This window comes from Myotis myotis, unplaced genomic scaffold, assembly GCF_014108235.1.
Source record: "Myotis myotis isolate mMyoMyo1 unplaced genomic scaffold, mMyoMyo1.p scaffold_m19_p_25, whole genome shotgun sequence".
NCBI classification, from domain to species: domain Eukaryota; kingdom Metazoa; phylum Chordata; class Mammalia; order Chiroptera; family Vespertilionidae; genus Myotis; species Myotis myotis.
In genome coordinates this window covers 78,805-102,595 of record NW_023416330.1, presented here as the reverse complement: position 1 = coordinate 102,595, position 23,791 = coordinate 78,805, and the positions used below count along the sequence as shown (strand labels likewise).

The following is a 23,791-nucleotide window of genomic DNA, read 5'->3' as shown; positions in this document are numbered from 1 at the left end:
CTCCCTTATCTTTCTTCACTATCCAACATTTTTTTTCTTTTGTCTTTCTATTGTTTTTTTGCTGTTTGCTTGATTGTTGAGTATATTGGTTTTTGTTGTTGTTGTTGTTGTTGTTTTTTGTTTTTTTTGTGTGTCTGTGTGTGTGTGTGTGTGTGTGTGTGTGTGTTTGAGGACTGGTTGTGAGGCTGTTTTATTTTTTCTTTTTATTTTTTTCTGCTGGTTTTTCCCCTCCCTCCAACCCCCCCCTCCCCCCGTTATCTTTGTGCTTCTGTTTTCCCTTGCCTCTTTTGATATTATTGGTTGTTTCTAGTTTGCATTCATCTCCAGGGAGCTGTTGCTGGAATTTGTTGGGATTAGTGGCAGTTCTATAGGAGTTTTCTCCTCATATAAATAGTCTCTTCCCCTCTCCTGCTTCATTCTCTATTTTTGCTCTTTTTTTTCTTCTTTTTTTCCCCCCCTCCTTTTTCCCAATTTCATTTTTGCACTCTTTTTTTCCCCCCTACTTTTCTTTTCTTTTCTTTTTTCTCTTCTTTCTTCCTTATCCCCTAATTCTCTTAATTCGGGTGGTCACCATTATTTGGGGTTATTAATATCGTGAATATATTTGTGTTTAGTGCCTGGTACATGGTGCCTTGTTGTGTTGTATTTTGTGCCTTTAAATCAACACAGCAGATCCAAGCAACAGCAACCTCCTGAGCACCACACCCTCTGCTGAGGAACAGCAGCTGTACGTGAAGCCTCCCACCACCAGCCAGAAGAGCCACCACAGCTGTGAATAGCACCCACCAGAGGAGCTGCTGCCAACTGAGGAGCAGCAGCTACCACAACCGCCCGAAGAGCAACCACAGCACAAGGAGCCACTGCCACCCAGGGAGCAACCACTGAACCACTCAACGTCTAGATATGTCAGTGAGATCAAACATGGGTAGACAAAGAAACCCCCAAACGAAAGAAAAGGAGGACTCACCAGAAAAGCAGCTAAGTGATACAGAGGCATGCAACATGACAGAAAAAGAATTCAGGATAAGGGTCCTAGACTGCATAAACCGGATGGAGGAAAAAAATCAATAACATATGCAAGAAGCTAGAAGAAACAGATGAAAAAAATCAACAACTTAAGTAAGAATCAAAAAGAAATGGATGAAAAAAATCAATAACTTAGGTAAGAACCAAGAAGAAATGAAGAGTGATATAGCTGCAATAAAAAACACCATTGAAAGTATCAACAGTAGACTAGGAGAAGCGGAGGACCGAATTAGTGAATTAGAAGACAAGGAAGCAAAACACACCCAAACTGTACTACAATTGGAGAAAAAAATTAAAAGACAGGAGGAGAGCCTAAGGGAGCTTTGGGACAACATGAAACGAAACAACATACTAATAATAGGGGTGCCAGAACAACAGAAAGAGGAACAAGGATTAGAAAACCTATTTGAAGAAATAATATCAGAAAACTTCCCTGAGGTGGGGAAAAAAAAGTCACACAAGCACAGAGAGTCCCAAACAAGGTGAACCCAAAAAGACCCACACCAAGACACATCATAATTACCATGGCAAATGTTCAGGACAAAGAGAGAATCTTACAGGCTGCAAGAGAGAGACGGAAAGTTACATACAAGGGATCTCCCATTAGATTATCAAATGATTTCTCAACAGAAACACATCAGGCCAGAAAAGAATGGACGGAAATTTACAAAGTGATGCAAAACAAAGGACTGAATCCAAGAATACTCTATCCAGCAAGGCTATCATTCAAAATTGAAGGGGAAATAAGAAGCTTCACAGACAAAAAAAGGCTAAGGGAGTTTATCACCACCAAGCCATGCAAGAAATGCTAAAGGGACTGGTGTAAAAAGAAGAAATAAAAAGCTCAGAAAGAAAACAGCCACACAAAAAAAGAAATGGCTACAAACAAGTACCTTTCAATAATAACTTTAGATGTAAACGGTCTAAATGCTCCAACCAAAAGACATCAAGTGGCTGAGTGGATAAAAAAACATGACCCATACATCTGCTGTCTACAAGAGACCCACCTCATAAGAAGGGACTCACATGGACTGAAAGTGAAGGGATGGAAAAATATCTTTCAGGAAAATGGAAATGAAAAGAAAGCTGGGGTAGCAATACTTATATTGGACAAAATAGACCTCAAAGTGAAGGCCATAACAAGAGATAAGGAAGGCGACTTCATAATACTAAAGGGATAAATACAACAAGAAGATATAACCCTGGTAAACATATATGCACCCAATGCAGGAGCACCAAAATTCATAAAAAAACTCCTGGAAGATATCAAAGGAGAGATCGACAACAATACAATCATAGTAGGGGACTTTAATACACCACTGACATCACTGGATAAATCCTCTAGACAAACAATCAGCAAAGAAACAGCAATCCTAAATGACTCACTAGATCAGATGGACTTAATAGACATCTTCAGAACACTTCACCCCAAAGCCGCAGAATATACATTCTACTCAAGTGCTCATGGGACAGATTCAAAAATAGACCACATATTGGGTCACAAGCAAAGTCTCCCCAAATTCAAGAAGATTGAAATCATAAAAAGCATCTTCTCAGACCACGATGGCATAATATTAGAAATAAACTACAATAAAAACAACCCAAAATACTCAAACACTTGGAAGCTGAATAGCATGTTATTAAATACTGATTGGGTTACCAATGAGATCAAAGAAGAAATTAAAAACATCCTGGAAACTAATGACAATGAAAGCACAACAATCCAAAACCTATGGGACACAGAGAAAGCAGTCCTGATAGGGAAATTTATAGCTCTACAGGCCTATCTCAAAAAACAAGAAAAAATGGTAGTAAATCATCTAACTCTACAACTCAAAGAATTAGAAAGAGAGCAACAAGAAAACCCCAGAGTGAGCAGAAGGAAGGAGATAATAAAGATTAGAGCAGAAATAAATGACATAGAGACCAAAAAAACAATACAGAAAATCAATGAAACCAAGAGCTGGTTCTTTGAAAGGATAAACAAGATTGACAAACCTCTAGCCAGACTCACCAAGAAGCAAAGAGAGAGGACCCACATAAACAAAATCAGAAACGGTAGAGGCGAAATAACAACAGACCCCACAGAAATACAAATGATTGTTAAAAAATACTATGGACAGCTCTACTCCAACAAACTAGACAACCTGGAGGAAATGGACAAATTCCTAGAAAAATACAACATTCCAAAACTCAATCAGGAAGAATCTAAAAATCTCAACAGGCCAATAACTATGGAAGAAATTGAAGCAGTCATCAAAAAGCTTCCAGCAAACAAAAGCCCAGGACCAGACGGCTTCACAGGGGAGTTTTACCAAACATTCAAGGAAGAACTAAAACCTATCCTCCTCAGACTACTACAAAAAATTCAAGAGGAAGGAACACTTCCAAGCTCATTCTATGAAGCCAGCATCACCCTAATACCAAAACCAGGTAAAGACAACACAATGAAAGAGAACTACAGGCCAATATCCCTCATGAACATAGATGCCAAAATCCTCAACAAAATCTTAGCAAATCGGATCCAGCAGTACATCAGAAAGATCATACACCATGATCAAGTAGGATTTATCCCAGGGATGCAAGGATGTTACAATATCCGCAAATCAATAAACGTGATACATCACATAAACAAATTGAAATAAAAAAACCACATGGTCATATCAATTGATGCAGAAAAAGCATTTGACAAAATCCAACACCCATTTTTCATAAAAACTCTCAGCAATGTGGGAGTAGAAGGATCATACCTCAACATAATAAAAGCTATATATGACAGGCCCACAGCCAACATCATACTCAATGGACAAAAACTAACACCATTTCCCCTAAGAACAGGAACAAGACAGGGATGCCCCCTCTCACCACTCCTGTTCAACATAGGACTGGAAGTGTTAGCCATTGCAATTAGACAAGAAGAAGAAATAAAAGGCATCCAAATTGGAAAAGAGGAAGTAAAACTGTCCTTATTTGCAGATGACATGATATTATACATACAAAACCCTAGAGACTCCATTAAAAAGCTACTAGACTTAATACATGAATTTGGCAATGTAGCAGGATACAAAATTAACCCCAAGAAATCTGAGGCATTTCTATACACCAATAGTGAACTTTCAGAAAGAGAGATTATAAAAACAATCCCATTTACAATCGCACCAAAAAAATTAAGCTACCTAGGAATAAACTTAACTAATGAGGTAAAAGACCTCTACTCAGAAAACTACAGGACGTTGAAAAAAGATATAGAGGAAGACATAAGCAGGTGGAAGAACATACCGTGTTCATGGATTGGTAGAATCAACATCATTAAAATGTCCATACTACCCAAAGCAATCTATAAATTCAACGCACTTCCAATTAAAATACCAATGGCATACTTCAGAGATCTAGAACGAACTCTCCAAAAATTCATCTGGAATAAAAAAGACCCCGAATAGCTGCAGCAATCCTGAAAAAGACCAAAGTAGGTGGGATCTCAATACCAGATAGCAAGCTGTATTACAAAGCCACTGTTCTCAAAACTGCCTGGTACTGGCACAAGAACAGGTATATAGATCAATGGAATAGAATAGAGAGCCCAGAAATCGGCCTGAACCAATATGCTCAATTAATATTTGACAAAGGAGGCAAGAACATACAATGGAGCCAAGATGGTCTCTTCAATAAATGGTGTTGGGAAAATTGGACAGATACATGCAAGAAAATGAAACTAGACCACCAACTTACACCATACACAAAAATAAACTCAAAATGGATAAAGGACTTAAATGTACGACAGGAAACCATAAAAATTCTAGAAGAATCCAAAGGCAACAAAATCTCAGACATATGCCGAAGCAATTTCTTCACTGATACAGCTCCTAGGGCACTTGAAACTAAAGAGAAAATGAACAAATGGAACTACATCAAAATAAAAAGTTTCTGCACAGCAAAAGAAACCATCAACAAAACAACGAGAAAACCCACTGTGTGGGAAAACATATTTGCCAATGTCATATCTGATAAGGGCCTAATCTCCAACATTTATAGGGAATTCATACAACTTAACAAAAGGAAGATAAACAATCCAATCAAAAAATGGGCAAAGGACCTAAATAGACACCTTTCAAAAGAGGACAGTCAGAAAGCCAAGAGACATATGACAACATGCTCAAAGTCACTAATCATCCGAGAGATGCAAATCAAAACAACAATGAGGTACCATCTCACACCTGTCAGACTGGCTATCATCAACAAATCAACAAACGACAAGTGCTGGAGAGGATGTGGAGAAAAAGGAACACTTGTGCACTGCTGGTGGGAATGCAGACTGGTGCAGCCACTATGGAAGACAGTATGGAGTTTCCTTAAAAAACTACAAATGGAACTCCCATTTGACCCTGTGATCCCACTTCTAGGAATATATCCCAAGAAACCTTTATGATCTAATAATACGAAGTATGGGTGCCCTGAGCCCCACGCCTCACCCTGTGCTGCTGGGACGTCGCTACAGTCGCCCCTCAGTGGTTGTGGGGGTGGTTACAGCTGCCCCCAATCCTGATGCTCAGGCCCCTCCCCCAAAATGGCCCCAAACAGTGGCCACAGTCTGTGCTCTCAGCCCCAGGTCCTGCCGAGAACAGGAAGTGCCGTTTTCCCCACTTGCAGATGTGAAACCTGGGGCGGGGCCGACTGTGGGCGCGTCGACTGCAGAGGACCCACGTGTAAGTGGGCTCCCGCAGGCCGAGGGACGGCTGGGCTCCCAGCTTTGGACGCTTTGAAGCCAAGTGCACGGTCGCGCGGGAGCAGGCCCACGAGCACGGGGTCCTGCGCAGGCTGCCCGGGGCCGTGGGATGGATGCCAGGAGGCCTGCATTAGGGCGAGGGAGACGGGTGCGTCCTGAAGGCAGCGTGAGGGCCGCCCTGGGGGGTGTCTGGGGTGGCATTGCCACTGCGCTCTCTGGGGGGACACGTGGGTCCCCCGACTCTCCAGGAAGAAGGGCCCTCCACACAGAGGTCAGAGGTCAGGTGCCGTCCTCCCTCAGAGGCCTGCGCATCTCGTCCTGCAGAAGGACACCGGCTCTTTCCTTTAAAGAATCTTGGCACCTTGGCTGGTGGTTCAGTGGTTAGAGCGCCGGCCGGAGCACCAGAGGGTCTCAGGTTTGATTCCTGGTCAAGGGCACGTACCTGGGGTGCATGCGGGAGGCAACCAATCAATCTCTCTCTCTCAAAAAAAAATCATATCCTCGGGTGAGGATAAAAAAACAATAAAAAACCACTTTATGTCCTGATACTAACTACCATTCTATCATTCTTAGGGCACTGACTTCTAACCTAACCAACACCATCATCGTTTTCTCTTTCAGAAACTTTGTAAAATGAATTGAGTGACTCCATCACACCCCATGAAATAAAGCAGAATATTAACCTTGTTCCATTCTCCCTGGGACCCAGTGACAAGGGAGACGATGATGTTCGTCCATCACCTCATTCGTATTATAGCATCAGCACAGTGCAGAAGTTCAGTGACTTAAAAATAAAGCATTGAGATGCGACCTCATCTTAGTCAGTGCACAATATGGCGCCTTCCAGCCTCCTGGTGACCCGGCTGCAGAAAGCCCTGGGTGTGCGGCAGCACCATGTGGCCTCAGTCCTGTGCCAACGGGCCAAGGTGGCCATGAGCCACTTTGAGCCCAATGATTACATCCGCTATGACCTGCTAGAGAAGAACATCGACATTGTTCGCAAACGACTGAACCGGCCTCTGACCCTCTCTGAGAAGCTTGTGTATGGACACCTGGATGACCCAGCCAACCAGGCGATCGAGTGGGCAAGATGTACCTGCGGCTGCAGCTGCGGCCGGACCGCGTGGCCGTGCAGGACGCCATGGCCCAGGTGGCCACGCTGCAGATTGTCAGCAGTGGGCTGCCCAAGGTGGCCGTGCCGCCCACCATCCACTGCGACCATCTGATCGAGGCCCAGGTTGGGGTGAGAAAGACCTTCTTCGGGCCAAGGACACAGGCCAGGAAGTGTATAGTTTCCTGGCAACTGCAGGTGCCAAGTATGGCATGGGCTTCTGGTGGCCTGGCTCTGGAATCATTAACCAGATCATCCTGGAAAACCACGCATATCCTAGGGTTCTTCTGATCAGCACTGATTCCCATATCCCCAGTGGCGGTGTCCTGAGGGCCATCTGCATTGGAGTCAGGGGTGCTGATGCCGTGGACGTCATGGCTGCGATTCCCTGGGAGCTGAAGTGCCCCAAGGTGATTGGTGTGAAGCTCTCCGGTTGGACCTCACCCAAAGATGTGATCTTAAAGGTGCAGGCACCTGCACAGTGAAAGGTGGCATGGGCGCTATTGTGGAGCACCATGGGCCTGGCACAGACTCCATCTCCTGCACTGGCATGGCAACCATCTGCAACATGGGTGCAGAAATCAGGCCCACAACTTCAGTGTTTCCTTACAACCACAGAATGAAGACTTACCTGAACAAGACAGGCCGGACAGACATTGCCAACCTACCTGAGGAGTTCAAGGATCACCTGGTACCTGACCCTGGCTGCCACTATGACCAAGTGATTGAAATTAACCTAAATGAGCTGAAGCCACTCATCAATGGGCCCTTCACCCCTGACCTGGCTCACTCCATGACAGAAGTGGGCGCTGTGGCCGAGAAGGAATGCTGGCCTGTGGACATCAGGGTGGGTCTGATCATCAGCTGCACCAACTCCAGCTATGAGGACATGGGATGGTCAGCAGCTGTGACCAAGCAGGCGCTGGCTCATGGACTCAAGTGCAAGTCCCAGTTCACCATCACACCTGGCTCTGAGCAGATCCGCGCCACCATTGAGCGGGACGCTGTGCACAGGTCCTGAGGGATGTGGGTGGCATTGTTCTGGCCAATGCCTGTGGCCCCTGCCTGGGCCAGTGGGACAGAAAGGACACCAAGAAGGGGGAGAAGAACACAATTGTCACCCCCTACAACAGGAACTTCACAGGTCGCAAGGACACGAACCCTGAGACCCATGCCTCCGTCACATCCCCAGAGATTGTCACAGCCCCGGGCATTGCTGGCACCCTCAAGTTCAACCCCAAGACTGACTTCCTGACAGGCAAGGATGGCAAGAAGTTCAAGCTGGAGGCTCCGGATACAGATAAGCTTCCCCACATGAATTTCAACCCTGGGCAGGACACCTACAGCACCCTCCCAAGGGTGGCAGTGGGCAGCGGGTGGACGTGAGCCCCACCAGCCAGCGTCTGCAGCTCCTTGAGTCTTTTGACAAATGGGATGGCAAAGACCTGGAGGACCTTCAAATCCTTACCAAGGTCAAAGGGAAGTGTACCACTGACTACATCGCAGCTGCCGGCCCCTGGCTCAGGTTCTGTGGGCACCTGGACAACATCTCCAACAACTTGCTCATTGAAAATGGCAAGGCCAACTCTGTGTGCAATGCTGTCACCCAGGAATTTGGTCCTGTTCCTGACACTGCCTGCTACTATAAGAAACATGGCATCTGGTGTGGTGATTGGAGATGAGAACTATGGCGAGGGCTCAAGCCGGGAGCATGCGGCGCTGGAGCCCCACCACCTTGGGGGTCGGCCATCATCACCAAGAGCTTCGCCAAGATCCACAAAACCAACCTGAAGAGGCGGGGCCTGCTGCCCCTCACCTTTGCTGACCCAGCCGACTACAACAAGATTCACCCCGTGGACAAGCTGACCATCCAGGGCCTGAAGGACTTTGCCCCTGGCAAGCCCCTGACGTGCATCATCAAGCACCCCAACGGCTCCCAGGAGACCCCCTCCTGAACCACGCCTTCAACAAGAGCCAGATCGAGTGGTTCTGCGCGGGCAGGGCCCTCAACAGGATGAAGGAGCTGCAGCAGTAGGTCCCGCCCTGCCCTCGACTCCGCTCCTGTCATCGTGGGGTGCTGCATACAACCAGAAGCAAATCTGACCCGACCACCGGGCTTCCCGCACTGAGAAGGCATGGCCAGGCCTCCTGACCACCTCCCTCAGCCCAGGGACAGTCCATGGTGGGAGGGTTGGTAACCTGCCTTCCCATTTTTCGTTTGGTCAGATCTTGAGCACCTCACGCAACTGTATTTATTTTTGATGACAAGATTCCTGTGTCAAGTTTTTCTCCTGTCTGATCATTTCATTGGTGGCTGAAGAATTTTAAAGAACCTTTTGATCTTGCAAGGAAAATAAGAATCCACATCCAGTGACTATTAAAAAAATAAAAAATAAATAAATGCATTGAGGCAATGCGATATTTTTTCCTGAAATAGTTGTTTTAGGTTTGCAATATATTTTTAAAAACTTCCCAGACACATCTTGAAATTTGAAGGGGTCTCAATGCAGCTGCAGAAACCCCATGAGATGTGGATTCCTGATGAATACCTGCTCCAGGCACATGCGAACCCCTCCATGCATGGACTCTACTGCCATCCCTTGAAAGACTCGATCTGAACTGCTCGGGTCCACTTACATGTAGATAGAAAACAGCATTTTAAAAACTCCTCACCTAAGGATATGTTTTTGATTTTAGAGAGAGAGACTTTGATCAGTTGCATACTGTACCTGCTGCAACCAAAGATCAAACCTGAAACTTAGGCATGTGTCCTGACTGGGAAGTGAACCTGCAACATTTTGGTGTACAGGACGACACTTCAACCGACTGAGCCACCTGGCCAGGACAGTAAACAGTATTTAAAAACAATTTTATTTATTGCTTTTAGAGAGAGAGAGAGAGAGAGAGAGAGACATCAATTTGTTGTTCCACTTATTTATGCATTCATTGGTGGAATCTTGTATGTGCCCTGAGCAGGGATTGAACCCCGCAACCTTGGCATATCGGGAAGACACTCTAACCAATTGAGCCACCTGGCCAGGGCCAAAATAGTATTTTTGATACAAGTTTGTGAATCTGTGGATTTGGAAGGCTGACTGTATGCACTGTTTTAGGCTATCATCTATATAATAAAAGCATAATATGCAAATTAGACCAGATGTCCTTCTGGACGAAGCTGGGACTGTGAGGGAAGCCTGCGTCCCAGGTGCCAGAGGGAAGCCACTGCCAGCAACCAGGGGAAGGAAGGCCTTCTCTTGCACGAATTTTGTGCACTGGGCTTCTAGTCCTATCTAATAATAGACAAACATGGTAATTGAATGTAACTTCTCTACGCCTCCCATTGGCTAATCAGCACAATATGCAAATTAACTGCCAACAAAGATGGCGGCTAATTTGCATATGCCGGCTGGGAGCGAAGACTGAAGACACCATAGAAGGAAGCCAAGCAACGGAGCTGAGTGGGAGAGAAGCGGCAGAGACAGGCGGGGTAGGAGTCACAGAGACGGGTCGGGTAGGAGCCGCAGAGACGGGAGTGAAGCCCTATTCTTGCAGGAATCCTCCTGCAACTGGCCTCTAGTATATAATAAAAGGCTAATATGCAAATTGACCGAACGGTTGAACGACCAGTCGCTATGATGTGCATTGACCACTAGAGGGTAGATGCTCAACACAGGAGCTGCCCCCTGGTGGTCACTGCACTCCCACAGGGGGAGCGCTGCTCAGCCAGAAGCCAGGCTCATGCCTGGCGAGCACAGTGGCAGTGGTGGGAGCCTCTCCCGCCTCCGTGGCAGAGCTAAGGATGTCCGACTGCCTGCTCTGGGGAGCGGGCCTAAGCTGTCAGTCGGATATCCCTTGAGGGCTCCCGGACTGCAGGCCAGGCTTAGGGACTCCCCCACCAGTGCACAAGCACTGGGCCTCTAGTTTTATATAAAGGACTTGAGCATTTGTGGATATTGGTGTTGCGGGGGGGTGGGGGGGGGGGCTGGAACCAATCCCCCGTGGGTACTGAGGGAAGACTGAGGTTTCAGTGAGTCAAAAGTTACATGTGGGTTTTTTACAGCATGGTGCCCCTCCTGTGTTGTTTGGGGTTGACTGTACACCATGTGAGTCCTTAACACATGACTCGGCTAAGTCTAGAGCCGAAATCATGAAATCCGTAGTCTCATTTGCAGATCCTGCTCTGCCAGACAACCGAACAGCACCACAGCTCCACCCTGGCCTTTTCTCCAGTACACGGACCGCGTCGCGGGCGAACCTCCATGTTCTATCACGGTGCTTCCCTGGCAGGGATTTTGTAGCGATTTCAACCCTCAGCCACCAGAAACGTCTTCACCATAACTTCATCTCTAAATTTTCCTAGATTGCATTTCTAAAGGAAAAAATTGTTTTCTTTTTGTTATTCTGGATTGAAGAAATGCACATGTTTCATTTATTGTCTGTTCTTATTAAGCAAACCAGGCTCATTATAGAATCAATATCAACCTAACCACCCTGCCCCCGAGAAGAGCGGAAAGGTCGCTCCGAGAAATTCAAACACTTTTCCTGCTGGAAGGGCCTGATTTTAATCACAGATACTATTAATTAGGGCTGTCACTGGGACAATTTTTTTTTTAATTATCACAAATTCAGTTCTAAGTATGCATTTTCAACCTGCATTTTGGTCAAAATTAGCCTTTTCTGCATGCGAGTCCAAGCTTTCTGTTCTATCAATGCTTTATATTTGAATTTCAAAGTGTATCAAAGGACGCGGGGCTCTCCTGCGGAAGAGCGCCGTCTGATCATTTATTTATGTCCGAGCACAGGAGGCCCTGAGCCATGTCCTCCAGGGAGCTGTGCCTCCACTCGTTCTCCGGGTAAAGGCTCGGAGCTGCTGTGGCCTCTTTGCCAGGCTCCTTCAAACGTGATTTTTCTTTTGCTTTCAAGCAGAGCTGCATGGGCAACGGAGGCGCCCACCCACACATCCGCGTCACTATTTCTTTGTAAGACCGAGATGGCCAGGCTTGTGGCCCCTCCAGAAACGCAGCGGGCTCTCCACTCAAAGACAGCACCAAGAGTCTGGAAATGGAAACAGCCCCTCCTGGCCCCGCCAGCCTAGAGATTTCATGACTTCAGCCACTGTCCTGGGAGGGCCAGGCACTCAGAGGGCTCAGAGGGCCTTGACAGACAGGGGTTGGGAGCGTTTTCCCATGTAACTCTGATGATAGGAGAATAATAACTAACACACAGGGTTCTAAGTAGGTCGTGTCACTTATAAGGCACATTACACGTCATCGTCATGTGATTAGAGAAAACACAGGCTAGTCCAACGGGAGAAAATCTTTGCCAAGTGTACCCCGATTAGACTTTCCCAATGATGACTAGGAAAATTACTTTCCCGAGTGGGGAATATGCGTGGAGTGAAATGGTATTTTATGTGAAAAGAAATCAGGTGCCCTGACCTGCCTATATTCGGGGCTTGCACTGCTGCTCAGCCGGGAGGCTCAGCTCCTCCAGGAGGTGGCTAAGTGGGTGTGGACACGATACGGTTTCTGGAATGTCTGTGAACTTGTGCAGGTCCAGTTCGGTCTGCACCTGCCTTCCTGGCGTCCTCCCTGCGTCCCTACGTGTTCGCACCCCCAGCACACAGCTGCAGACGGTCCCCATGGAGACAGCGTCGTTTACTTGCCATTTTCAGCATTAGATTCCACTTTATCCAAATCAGAGCAGGATGATGGAACAGGCCGACCGAACAGGTCGAGGATCTTTTCATACAAACACCCAGGAAGTCCGTGACGTGGGGACATCTTCAAACACCCACAAAACCGATCTCTCTTGCAATCTGACATTTCTCATTAACAGTGGCCAAATGGAGAACAGGACCGGATGAGCCATGTCTCCTGTACTGTGCTTTTCCCGCGTTTCTAACGAGCAACCCGCTTTCCTGGCTAATGCGAGACTATCTGTAACAGAGCAGGGCAGCCGAGGTTCCGAGGTATTTACCAGGACGCCAGGGAGTGTCAAACTGCCCTCAGAAAGGCGCCTAGGAACGAGAACTGCTGGGGGTGGGGTGGGGGGAGCGAGGCCTTATGTGTGACCTGTCTGTTCACAGAGGGGGCAGCGCTGGGCAGGAGGCCCTTACCTGGTAGGCTGCAGTGGCGTCAGGGCCTGGGTCGCCCGCCAGGCCCCGGAGCTTCTCCCTGAGCCGGTGGTGAGAGTCGTGGCGCAGGCAGTAGATGACTCCCGAGGCCAGCAAGATGCCCAGGATGGCAGCAATGGACAGCAGCGTGAGCACCAGGAACTTGGCTGAGTCCTCCTGCTCCGCGGGGCGCGGTGGGAGCTTGAGCTTGCTTTTCTGTGAACAAGAGAGAGGGCTGTCAGTCCCCAAGGAAGCGGCCCCCAAACACCTCCCTTTCCATGAGCGGCCAGTGTCAGCGGCAGCAGGCACCCCTCAGGGCTGCAGTGTGCTTGAGGGGAAGCCAGAGGCAGGGTCTTGCTCCATCAGGGCGGCCACTTCTCAGATTTAACAAAACAGTGTTTGGTGCCTTGAGTAAAATCAGGACGCCCCTTCTTTTGAACAGGTGGGTGGGGGATACAGCCTCCCAGAGTGCATCCCGCTTGTGGGTGGAAGGACAATGGGGGCCCGCCCCCGGCCCCCCAGCGGGGGGCAGCGCCTGCAGCAGTCGCCTGGCCTGAGGTTCCTGGGCTGTGCTGGGTGTCCTGCCCGGGCCGCCGGCCTCCAGGCGCCCTCCCTGGTGTCGTCCACACACTGGACTCCGCGGGCCTTTGGGGACCGTGGCCAGGAGCTCCTCTGGCGGCGTGAAAAGTTAGGAGCGGAAGGCCAGCGGCGCTCACTGTTCCTGGGGGGCGGGGGCCCTTGCGGTACATTCCGCTGGTCCTCAAGCAGACCCGCCTGGCGCCCCTCCCGGAGCCGCGCGGTGACGGTCAGCCACCCTCCCTCCTGGGGCACCAAGCGCATCGCCCCCCAGGAGCCGGCGCCGGTTCCGGGTCCTCCCCGAGTGGGCCTGGTCCGGCCCAGCGCCGCGCTCCGGCTCCGGCTCGGACGCGGGCCTCCAGGTCGGGCCGTCCATCCTGCGCCCGCGCGGCTGGAGGGGCTGCTCTTTCGTGAGCCCCGTGGCCTTCGCGGAGGACCAGCCAGGCTGGGACGCGTCCATGAAAAGGCGGGTGAAACGGGAAGAGGCGCCGGACTCTCGCCTGGAAGCGGCGGGAGAACGGAGGCTCCCGGGGCGGGAGGCAGGAGGGGGCCGTGCAGCGGGTCCAGCAGCCGCCTCGTGAGGAGGGAGCAGGAGACCCGGCCCCACCCGCGCCGGCCCCCACTCCTTGCGGGGCGCAGCCGGCACCAGGGGGTCGTGGCCCGCGGGCGGCGGGTTGAAGGCGCACCTGCCGGGTCACTGGCGCCCGGGGCGACCGGCGGGGATGGCGGGGTCTGGCCTTGGGCGGGGGCAGGTCGGGGTGAGGACGCGGCTCGGGGCTGGGGGGGAGCTTGTCGCCCCCAAGAGGAAGGCCCCAAGGACACCTGCGGGGCGGCTCCCACCCTCCCAGCCCCAGTGGGACGGGCCTGGGCAGCCGGAGCCGAATCACAACAAAGGAGGCGCATGGCCGGCGCCGGGGTCCGGATGCTCCCCACCCACCGCGTCCCTGCGCAGGCGACGGGGGTCCCCGCGGTGCCACCTGGGGTCCCGCCCAGGCGTCGGAGGACCCGCGCGCCGAACCGCCGGCTGCGCCTGGAACCAGGACTCCCCGAACCTTCGCGCCCCGCGACGCGAGGGCCCAGGAGCGCGGTGCACTGCGTCTCCGAGGGGACGGGACGCGCGGCATCAGGTGTGGGGCGGACGCCTCGCTGTGCACCGGCCGCGGTGGCCCACGCGGGGACCAAGCGGCCGCTCCCCGTGCGCGGGCACAGGCTGTCCCCTGCCCTCAGCCCCGCTGAGCCGCCGTGAGCGCCGGTCCCTGCGGCGGGTCCTGGTCGTGGGAAACCGCAGGCACCGCGCCCGCAGCGCTGGGCGAGCGGGGAGCTTACCGCGCCAGCCGCCGCCCCTCCGCAGCGCCTGGAATTGACTCAGAGGTCAAGGAAAAATGTCAAGTAGAGCCACTGCCCAGGCGCCCAGGCCCTCCCGCCGCCCTCCCCCTCCCCGCTGCCCTCGCCCTGCAGCCGCCGAGTGGCTCAGAGGAGAAGGGAGGGGGGAGGGGAAGGGCTGGGGGTTGGCGGGAGAAGGGGGGAAGGAGAAGTGGGGGGAGGAGAAGGGAGGGCGGCGGGAAGGGGCGAGATGCCGGCCCTGGAGTCCTTTCTCTATGGTCTCCCGGCTCCCGCTGCCTGCGCCTGAGCTGTCCGGAAGAGAAAGGGTGACAATGGTCCCTTGGCGGGGCGGGAGCCCCCCTTGCCTACAGCAGCCCACCAGCAGAGAGCCCCTCCTGCACCAGGGGCGGGGTGGCTAGGCCGCAGACTTCGGACACTGGGTCTCTGGTGGGCTGGTAGTCTGCACAGGGGACCAGCTGGTGACAGTGGGCACCGCCGGGAGGGACAGGAGGGGTCTGCGGGTTCCACTGGGCCTGGCCGGGAACCTTCTGCTGCACTGGGTGGTCGGCAGACAACTCAGGGGGAACCCAAAAAGTTACCCTGGGTTCCCCCAATGGCTCCAACGTCCTACCTAGTGCTGCGCCCAGGGCCAGGAGGCGGAAGTATTGCAAGTCAGGTCTGAAGAATCACGGAAGGAATAAACATTCACAGAAATTCTTTTTTTTAAATTAAAGAGTGTGAGCTCCCCTCCTAGGCATAGTGATTGAGTTTCAATAACTTTACGATTATTTATTTCTTTTCGTGGAGTTAAAAAAACCCAACCACTTCAAACTCCTACTAACCAGGAGCTTGAGGAGAAAGAAATTAGTTTGCTAACAGCTTCACTGAGATTGGTCCACACTCCTGTCCGGGTGTGACGTGGGGGGCCCAGGCCCCCTCATGGGCCCCTGCTCCCCAAGGCTGAGCTACTTGAACGGCAGGTGCTCCCTGCAATCTCGCCCGCACCGAGCCCTGCAGAGCGCCCACAACTAATTAGAGGCATCTTGCCAGTCTTGACTTGAAATTGAAAGAAAATAATGTTTAAATATTTATGACTTTGACATTTACAGTCAGGCGTCTTTTAAAAGTGGAACAGCTCCTGTGCAGAGGCAGCTGGCTTCGCTGGGAGTTTGGAGGTCAGGAGGAAGAAGCAAGGCCTGAGGAGAAAGGCCTGGCCAGAGGGAGCACGGGTCTGCGGGCCCCTGGGTGGAGGAGACAGACAGGCACTACTGCTAAATGTTCAGATGCAGGGGAAGTGGCTCATCTAAAGGAATCAGGAACAATTAAGTCAGCTTTACATCAGGTTAGAGGGACAATCTGCTTACTTCTTCCACTTGACCGTCTCCCCACAGCTCCTGAATTTAGAATATAAAGTGTTACAAAAGCTGCGATTCAACAGACGCGGCCGGAGAGACAATCTGAGCAGTTGCTCTTAAAGACCAGCACCCACAGCTACCGCCCTGGCCTAGTTAAACTATTCTGATTTGTGCTTAGAGGCGAAGGTACGCGAGCTTCCCATACGTTATCTTCTGAGCAATTTATGGCAAAATATCTTCAAAAAATAGCTTTAGCTGTCCATGTGGTAAGTTTAAAAGAAAAGTGAGACAAAAAAAGAACATTCTATATCCAAACTTGGCTGTGAGAACTGAGGGAGCCACATAAATAGGAAACTTTATGGTAACAGGTAGCAAAATGTAGCATTTCCCCAAGGCTGTGCATGTAACCAGCTAACAGCAGTTTATATCTAAGTAACTGACTTAAGTTCTGAAACACACTTGTATAAAAACATATGGACACAGGCATTCAATTTCCTGAACATTAAACTTCTAATACAGGATGTTCCTTTGGCTGCATTCCTAAGGAATCTGCTTTGCAAACCCAGCAGTGTTCCTCTGCATTCTCACTTTTCTATAACTCGAAGCCCATTGCCCTTGAAAAATTTAGACATTAGTTTAGATGCTGCTCATGAGTTGCTATAACAAATCTGTTTTTGGTTTCCCAGATGAATCATCTTAGAATTATTTGGAAATTTCATGGTAAATTTACAAAAACACATTTACTAAAATGTAGTAACTATTACGTTAAAGCTAATAAAAATTTTTTTAACAGTTATCAATCCATGGGGATGACCAACTTAAAAATATGGGAGGGGGTTGTCTTAAAATATTTTAAAAGCATTTTTAAAGCTGCTAACGGAACTATTTTTAATTTGGAATTTGCCACAGAATTCTAATAAATGAGAGAAGCGAGGCAGAAATAATCATGTATTAATTCTTTGCATTACAGAATCTTTCCAGAAGCTATTATCAGCAAGAGGCACTGCGGCTGAAGTCAGGGTGGGAGAAACCCTTTGTGCCACTGAAAGCTATTGTTCCCTGCAGATGAAATTGTACTTGCTAATCTGCCATTCAAGTATCAAAAAGAAAAAGCCTATCTGGGTCAAAGAAAAGACTCCAAGGAATCATTATTCTTACAAACAAACTTTAATGAAATAGGTGGGACGCACTGTTTAACAGGCTACGTATGGAGGGTCCCCAGGCGCAGGCACAGGCATAAAGGTAAACATACAAAAGATGGTGCGTGGCCTGTTTGCCGCCTGGAAGCAGCCCCACACCCGTGTGGGGAATCGCTCTGCCTTAAGATGTCGGGGAGATGTCAGGTATTTCCGTGTGAAAGGGGAACTCCCTCGCGTGAACAGCTTTCAGTGGAGCTGAACAAACATCAGATGGGCTCCGGGAGCCGCCCGGCGCCGCGCCGCGCGGAGAAGAGCCCGAAGTGGAGGGACCCCGAGAAGACCGCCCTCTGCGCCCGGCGCCCGCTTAGGGCCGCGTCTTGGCTGCGAGGCCTGCGCCCCAGCACACACGCGCCTCCCAGGCACCCCTGGTCTCGGAGGAGGAGTCCCCTCGCAGCCGCCGAAGCTGCCCGGGTTTGGGGTTTCTATTCCGGTCTTGCCGAGGCTACCACGGGTCCTAAAGATTCGCGGGCCTGCGTCCCCGCCGGGCGCCGCTGGGACGGGGGGCGCGGGGGGAGGGGGCTGCCCGGGAGCGCAGGGCCTTTAGGCTCCCACCGCGCCCCCGGCCCGGCGCCGGCTCCCGGGCCTCCCAGTCCCGCCCAGGGCTTAGTCAGGGTCCCACTGAGGTCGGAGGGGCAGCCGGCGCTCGCATCAGGGGCGAAGGTGCCTGGGAGCTGGGTATTCACGGCAGGGAGGGGTTCCGAGGCCCCAGCTCCCTCCCCGCGGGACCAAGCCCAGCCGGGCCTCCCCACCACGAAGCAGCCGGCCCAGAGCGCGGGCCCACGCCCCCAACACGCCGCGTTCCCCAGGCCGCCCGCAGCTGCACACTCGGCGGCGCGGCTCCCGGTGCGCGACCCCAGCGGGGCCGTCCCTTCTCCAGAGCCGAGCGGCGCGCGGAGCCGGGCGGGGCGCGTCCTCCGTGTGGATAAAGCTCCCGCTGCGCACACCCGTCACCTCCCAGCTCGAGTCTGAATTCAGGGAAGGTTGGCTCGGCTAAGGCCGCGTGGGCAGCTCTGCCCTTGACCCAGGCGGGACGAGGCGCCCCAGCGCGTAGGGACCGCTGTCTGCGGACTTAGCGACGGGAGCGCGAGTGAGAGGACCGGGGGCAGCGGCTGGAGCGAGGCCCCGGAGGGAGCGGAGTCCTCCTCGCCCTCTGGGCTGCGTGGGGTGTGTGAGTGGGCACTGGCGACGGTGACAGCCCCCCGCCCCCTCCACCAGCGTCCAGCCTGGAGGCCGTCAGCTCCGCGCTCTGATGACCGATGACCGAAAAAGGCGGGAGACTCTCTCCGGCTCTAAAAGCCCACTCTGCCCGGGATTCCGCCGGATGCTGGGTCCGCGGGCCAAGGCAGAGCCGCCGGGACGAAGGGAAGGAAGCGGCCCCTCCTTCAAAAGCTCAGCTCCAGCCAGAAGTTTCTCTTTCTAGCTCGCGCCCCTCGCTTGGTTCTGTGTGGGGCGGGGAGGCTCCCAGGCATCTCTCGAGCAGCTGGGGGCTCGGGCCCAGCAGTCACTCTCCACCCCACTGCACCTGGCGCTCTTCCTGCGCGTCCGCCCGGTGCCCTCCAACTGGGACCCCAGGGCACCAGGCACAGCCCAGCCGAGACAGGAGGGCAAAGAGCACCCCAAAATGGTATGGGGGCAATGCCTGCAGGAGGCTCCTTTCGATCTTGGCTGCGCACCCCATCCTCGCCTCCCCTTCTTCCTCCTCACCGCACCCCTCGCCCTCTCCCCTGACGGCCTGAAGTGCCCCAGTGGCTGAGGAAAGAGAAGTGTGTGTGTGTGTGTGTGTGTGTGTGTGTGTGTGTGTGTGGCGTGGGGGGGGGGGAGACACATCGTCCTCAGCCTAATCCAGCTGTCTCCCCGGGGGCGCTGGGGCTGGAGCAGCTCTCATCCCTCTCAACCTTTGCGCCCAATAAGCGGTGCCACCCACGGGACCACCTTGCATGCCCACCCAGACCCAGGAGTGGAATGACCTCCGACGCAGACCTTCCGCCCCTGCTAGCCAGAGCCACTGACAGGCAACCTGCTGCGAGTGGGAGTCAGCCCTGAACTGGGCTCTGACGCCCAGGCTGCCCACCCAAGCCCCCCCCCCCCCGCCCCCATGGGCACCCTCTACCTTCCCAGGCTCCCTTTCTTCGCCCAGCAGCCTCTGAGCCCGGCGATGCCCTCTGTGGGTCTCACCTGCTCCCTCCCTCCCTCCCTCGACTACCCCAGCTCCTCTCCTTTCTCTCTACAGCCCACTCGTGCCCCGCGCCTGGGCTGGGCGCTCCTGGTTACCTGCAGCGGGGCCGGTGCCCGGCGCCCAGGCCGGAGGAGGGTGGGGTGTGCTCCAGGCCGAGCGGCCTCGGGGGCGCGGTGGCCGCGGGAGGCGGCAGTGCCATCGCCAAGGCCAGCTCAGACCCTGCACTGGAGCCAGAGGGGCGCGGAGCCGTCCTGCCTCTGACCACAAACTTCTGGGGAGGCTGGCGAGACAAAGGTGCCGCGCGCGGAGGCTCCGGCAGCGGCGGTGGCGGCGGCGGCTCCGGGCCGCGGGCGCCGGCTGCTCCACACGGCTCGTAGCTCGGCGCGCTCCGCCCAGGCCTCGCCGCGGGGTGGGGAGCGGGGGCGGGGGCGGGGGCGCGGTAAGGACCGACGCAGGTCTGGGCGCGGGACGGTCCCCTCAGGGCCACGGGCCGCGCGCTGCTCCCTCCAGCGTGGCCGCCGCCGCGCCCCGCCTTATATCCTGCCCGGCGCGCACCCGGCCGACGGCGGCGCGGCTCGCGGCCCAGCCACCGGTTGCTATAGAGATCCCCCCCCCCCCCACGTGTTGCTGACAGCAATTGGCTAAGGGGCCGTGGCTCTCCGTACACCCTCTCCCGCCCGAGACTATGAATGGACATGGGCCGTGTCAGTCATTTGTACAGCTTGGGGCCTTCGCCTTTTCTTTCTTTCCATCCTTTCTCCCTTTCATTCTGGGCAAGTTCAGGGTGGCGCCAAGGGGAGAGGGGCCTGGGCGAGAGGCATCACCCCGCGCGCCCTGCTGTGGTTCCTCTGCGGGGGGGGGGGGGGGGTCGCAACCCTTTGCCAGAGAAAAGCCCCCCGCAAACCGCCCTTTCGAGTTGGGTCCCCACTCGGCCGCGGCAGCCCTTTGCTCCGCTTCCCAAGGGCAGCAGCCAGGACGCAGCGCACACGCCCCCGGTGCCCCCGACCCGCCATGAATCCACTCAAGTTTTCAAGTCTCACTTGTGCGCACAGAGCGCCCGTCGCGGGAGCCACCGAGGGCCTCACCGCCATGCGGGCCAGGCGCACTGAGGCGCACAGCCCCAAACGCCGGACAGGGCACGGTGAAAACGGAGGATGGAGCTGTGTCCTCGCCTCCACGGGCCACAGGCCCCGCGGACGGAGGAACAGAATGGGGGATGGGGCCGCGCTCTTCGTCTCTCGAACCCCCGCGAGCTCCCTGCGCCCCGCGCGGCCCGGCCGAGAGCCCTTCGGGCGGGGCTCAAGGCCGAGCCAGAGTCTGGGGACGGCCTGGCAGGTCGACCCGCGCTGGGTGTCCCGCGGTCTGTAGGCCCTGAGGGCGCCCCCCACCCCCCCGTCCTTGACCCCACTCTCCCTCCCTAAACCCTAGAGCCCGGGTTGCAGCCGTAGGTTCGGGCACCCCTGGTGCGCGGCACCCCCGCCGAGCAGTGAAGAGTGGAGAGCTGAAACCCAACATCTGTGCGCACAATGCGCCCTCCGCGGCCCACGGCTGCAGGAACAGGGGAAGAAAGGAGGGTGGGGGCCTTATCACATGCAGATGACAGTCTGCGGAGGGCTCTTTGGTTCCTCCTGCTCTGGAAACCCTGGCGCCCTCCCCCAGCCCCCCTTCCCACCGCCTCCCCATTGTTCCCGCGCTCGGGGCAGCTGGAGGCAGGGGCCCCTCCTAACCTGACGCCCCTCCGGCCCCACCCGCGGCGGTCCTGCCTGCTCGGCCCCTCCAGGGCAAACCTCAAGTTCCCCCCTCCCCCCCCGCCCCCCCCCTCCCCGCGTCCCCGCCCCGCCAGCCGGGCTGGGTGGAGTTTGCCCCGCTGCCCTTCCCCCTCCCTCCCACTCGCCTCTGCCCCGGACCTGCCCTGAGCGAGGCCTCGCCGCAGCGTCCCTTCTGGAAGCTGAGGCCCTGAAACTCCGGTTCGGGCTGGGGTGGGGGTGGAGGGTGGGGGTCAGGGGGGCAGGTCGCCCACGGAGGCGTGAGAGTGCCTGCAAAGTGCTCGCCGAGTCCACGGCGCCCCGAGGACTGGCTTCCTCGCCAAGACCTAGGCCGAGGTCCACTTCTAGTTGGTGCGGACGGGGTCAGGCCTCCGAGCCCAGCTCCTGGACCTGGTGGGCCGGAGCTCGCGGGGCACGAGGCCTGCTGGTCGCTTTGCTCGGCTTTGAGAAGCGCGAGGGGAGAAGGGTCGGGGGAGGTCCAAGTGGGAGACTGCGGCTTCCCTGGGGTCCTCACCCCTAGAGCACCCGCCCCCACACCCAGGAGGTGGGAGACAGGAAGGCACCCGGCTCCCTGCGCCCTGCACCAGGACAGGGCCTGTCGACCCTGCAAACCTTCCCCAGGGCGCGGCGCCGCGGTCTCCCCTCCGCCCGCGGGCTGAGCCTCTCCAGAGGGTCCCGATTCCCACCCGGTGCCCACGCCAGCGCTGCCTCCGGGGCCACCCTCTGAGGGACCTCCTCGGGCAAAGACTCGAGGGGCAGTGGTTCCTGCCCCTCCCTGCCACCCTCCTCGCCCTGGAGTTCCCTGGGTGGGGAAGGAGGAGGGGGTAGTGGCGGCAGGCAGGGGGCGCAGAGGGGGAGGGACCCGGGAGCCCCCCGCAGGGCGAAGAGGGAGGAAGGCGGAGGGAGGAAGCAGGGAGGGAGGCCGCCCTCAGCCTCGTTGGTAACCCGCCTCTCCTTAGCAACGGCCTGCGCCGGTGCGCGTTCGTGTGTGTGTGTGTGTGTGTGTGTGTGTGTGTGCGCGCGCGCGCGTGTGAGAGTGTAGTGCCAGGCTCGCCAGCGGTGGGTGGTTCCTGTGCCATCCCAGTCCTGGGTGGGTGGGTGGGGGGGCATCACACAACTCCGGAGGAGCATAGGTAATCCCCCCCCCCTCCCAAGACAGGAGAGCCAGCCTCTGAGAAGCTGGGGGCTGCCTTAGGTTTGGGGACACCCGGTTGGACACAAGGCGGGGGTGGGGGTGGGGGACTGCCCTGGCCCAGCGCTGGGCCATTGGAGCACCAGGCGGCTTGCTGTGGGCCCACCTGCAGGGTCACCAGAACCTGGAACGTCAGGGGGGTCGTGGCGGGGGGGGGGGGGGGGTGTCTTTACCAATCCAGCACCGGGTGGTGGGGAGGCCGCTGCAGCCTCACCTCCATCTCAAGTCCTCCGCAGCGCCCCCTCTAGGCAAACATGGGAGTCGGGACAGGGGCGGCAGGCCAGGCTGTGGTCCGTCTGGGGCGGAGGGGGCCGGCCCAGCAGCCAGAACTCCCATCCACTTTGGGGAGTGCCCTGTCTGGCTGTCTCCTATAGAAGGAAACCAGGGCGAGCACCTTACTGTGTTAGCCAGTGCCTGGGAGCCTGCAAGTGGCAGGTCCAGTCCCCAAGATGCCACCACGGTCACCCTTCTTGTTGGCACGCCCACTACTTGCGTGCCCCCCTCTTTTCTCACCTCCACCACTAGGAGCCACTGCCAGGTGTGAGCACCCTACTCAGCTGGGCAGGGACAGGCCCAAGGGGCGCCCAGGGTGCCCGTGGCTGTCTGCTTGGCCAGCCTCTCAGACACCAGGGCGGGGTGGACTCTGCGTGGCCATCCTGGCTCTACGACAGACTGAGGCGGACCCTGGCCCTTGTCCAGGGGTTCTGGGGCAACCCAGAGAAGCTGGAGCACCAGTCGGGGTGCAGCCCCAGGTTCGACAGGCTGTTCTGCTTTCCGCACACACATGACATGGAAATGAGCAAATACAGAAAAGTTGACTGTTTAGCTAATTTCCCAGTTGCCCCAAGGCTTTCTCATCCCAGCACCAAAGCCCACATCCCTGGTCCATCCAAACCAGGGCCCCGCTGCCTTCCTAGTGTTTCCAGGAGGGTGGGAGGGAGGTGACACCCTCTGAGTCTGTCAGGTCACTTTTTAAACAGTCCCATGGGCACGGACCTCTTCTCCGTAAGTGGGAAGCCATCTTGCCAGGAGCCTGGCGGGCAGTGCAGGTGTGCTCTCTGTGGGGGTGCCTCTCCTGCTCCCTCTCTCCCTCCCCTCCGTTTTGCCCACCTCCGCGGGGCTGTTTGACCCAAGCTTTACCATAGGATTGCCAGGGAGCCATTAAAAGAACATATTTGTAGGTGCTGATCCATTTGATCTACGGTTTCAGACACTGAGAAACCCACCCA

General features: G+C 54.9%; 1 protein-coding gene and 1 pseudogene across 1 annotated transcript in view; one reads left to right on the top strand and one right to left on the bottom strand.

Moving 5' to 3' along the window:
• PTPRN2 (protein tyrosine phosphatase receptor type N2) overlaps positions 1 to 19,816 on the bottom strand; it is a gene marked incomplete at its 5' end in the record, with an annotated part of 104,800 nt that extends 84,984 nt beyond the window's left edge. Inside the window, 2 exons of the mRNA XM_036356221.1 lie at positions 12,979 to 13,191; positions 19,700 to 19,816. Of these exons, the coding sequence (XP_036212114.1) occupies positions 12,979 to 13,191; positions 19,700 to 19,816 (330 nt within the window). The remainder of the gene's footprint in view (positions 1 to 12,978; positions 13,192 to 19,699) is intronic.
• LOC118679446 lies at positions 6,583 to 8,895 on the top strand (annotated as a pseudogene).
• Positions 19,817 to 23,791: the final 3,975 nt, after the last annotated feature.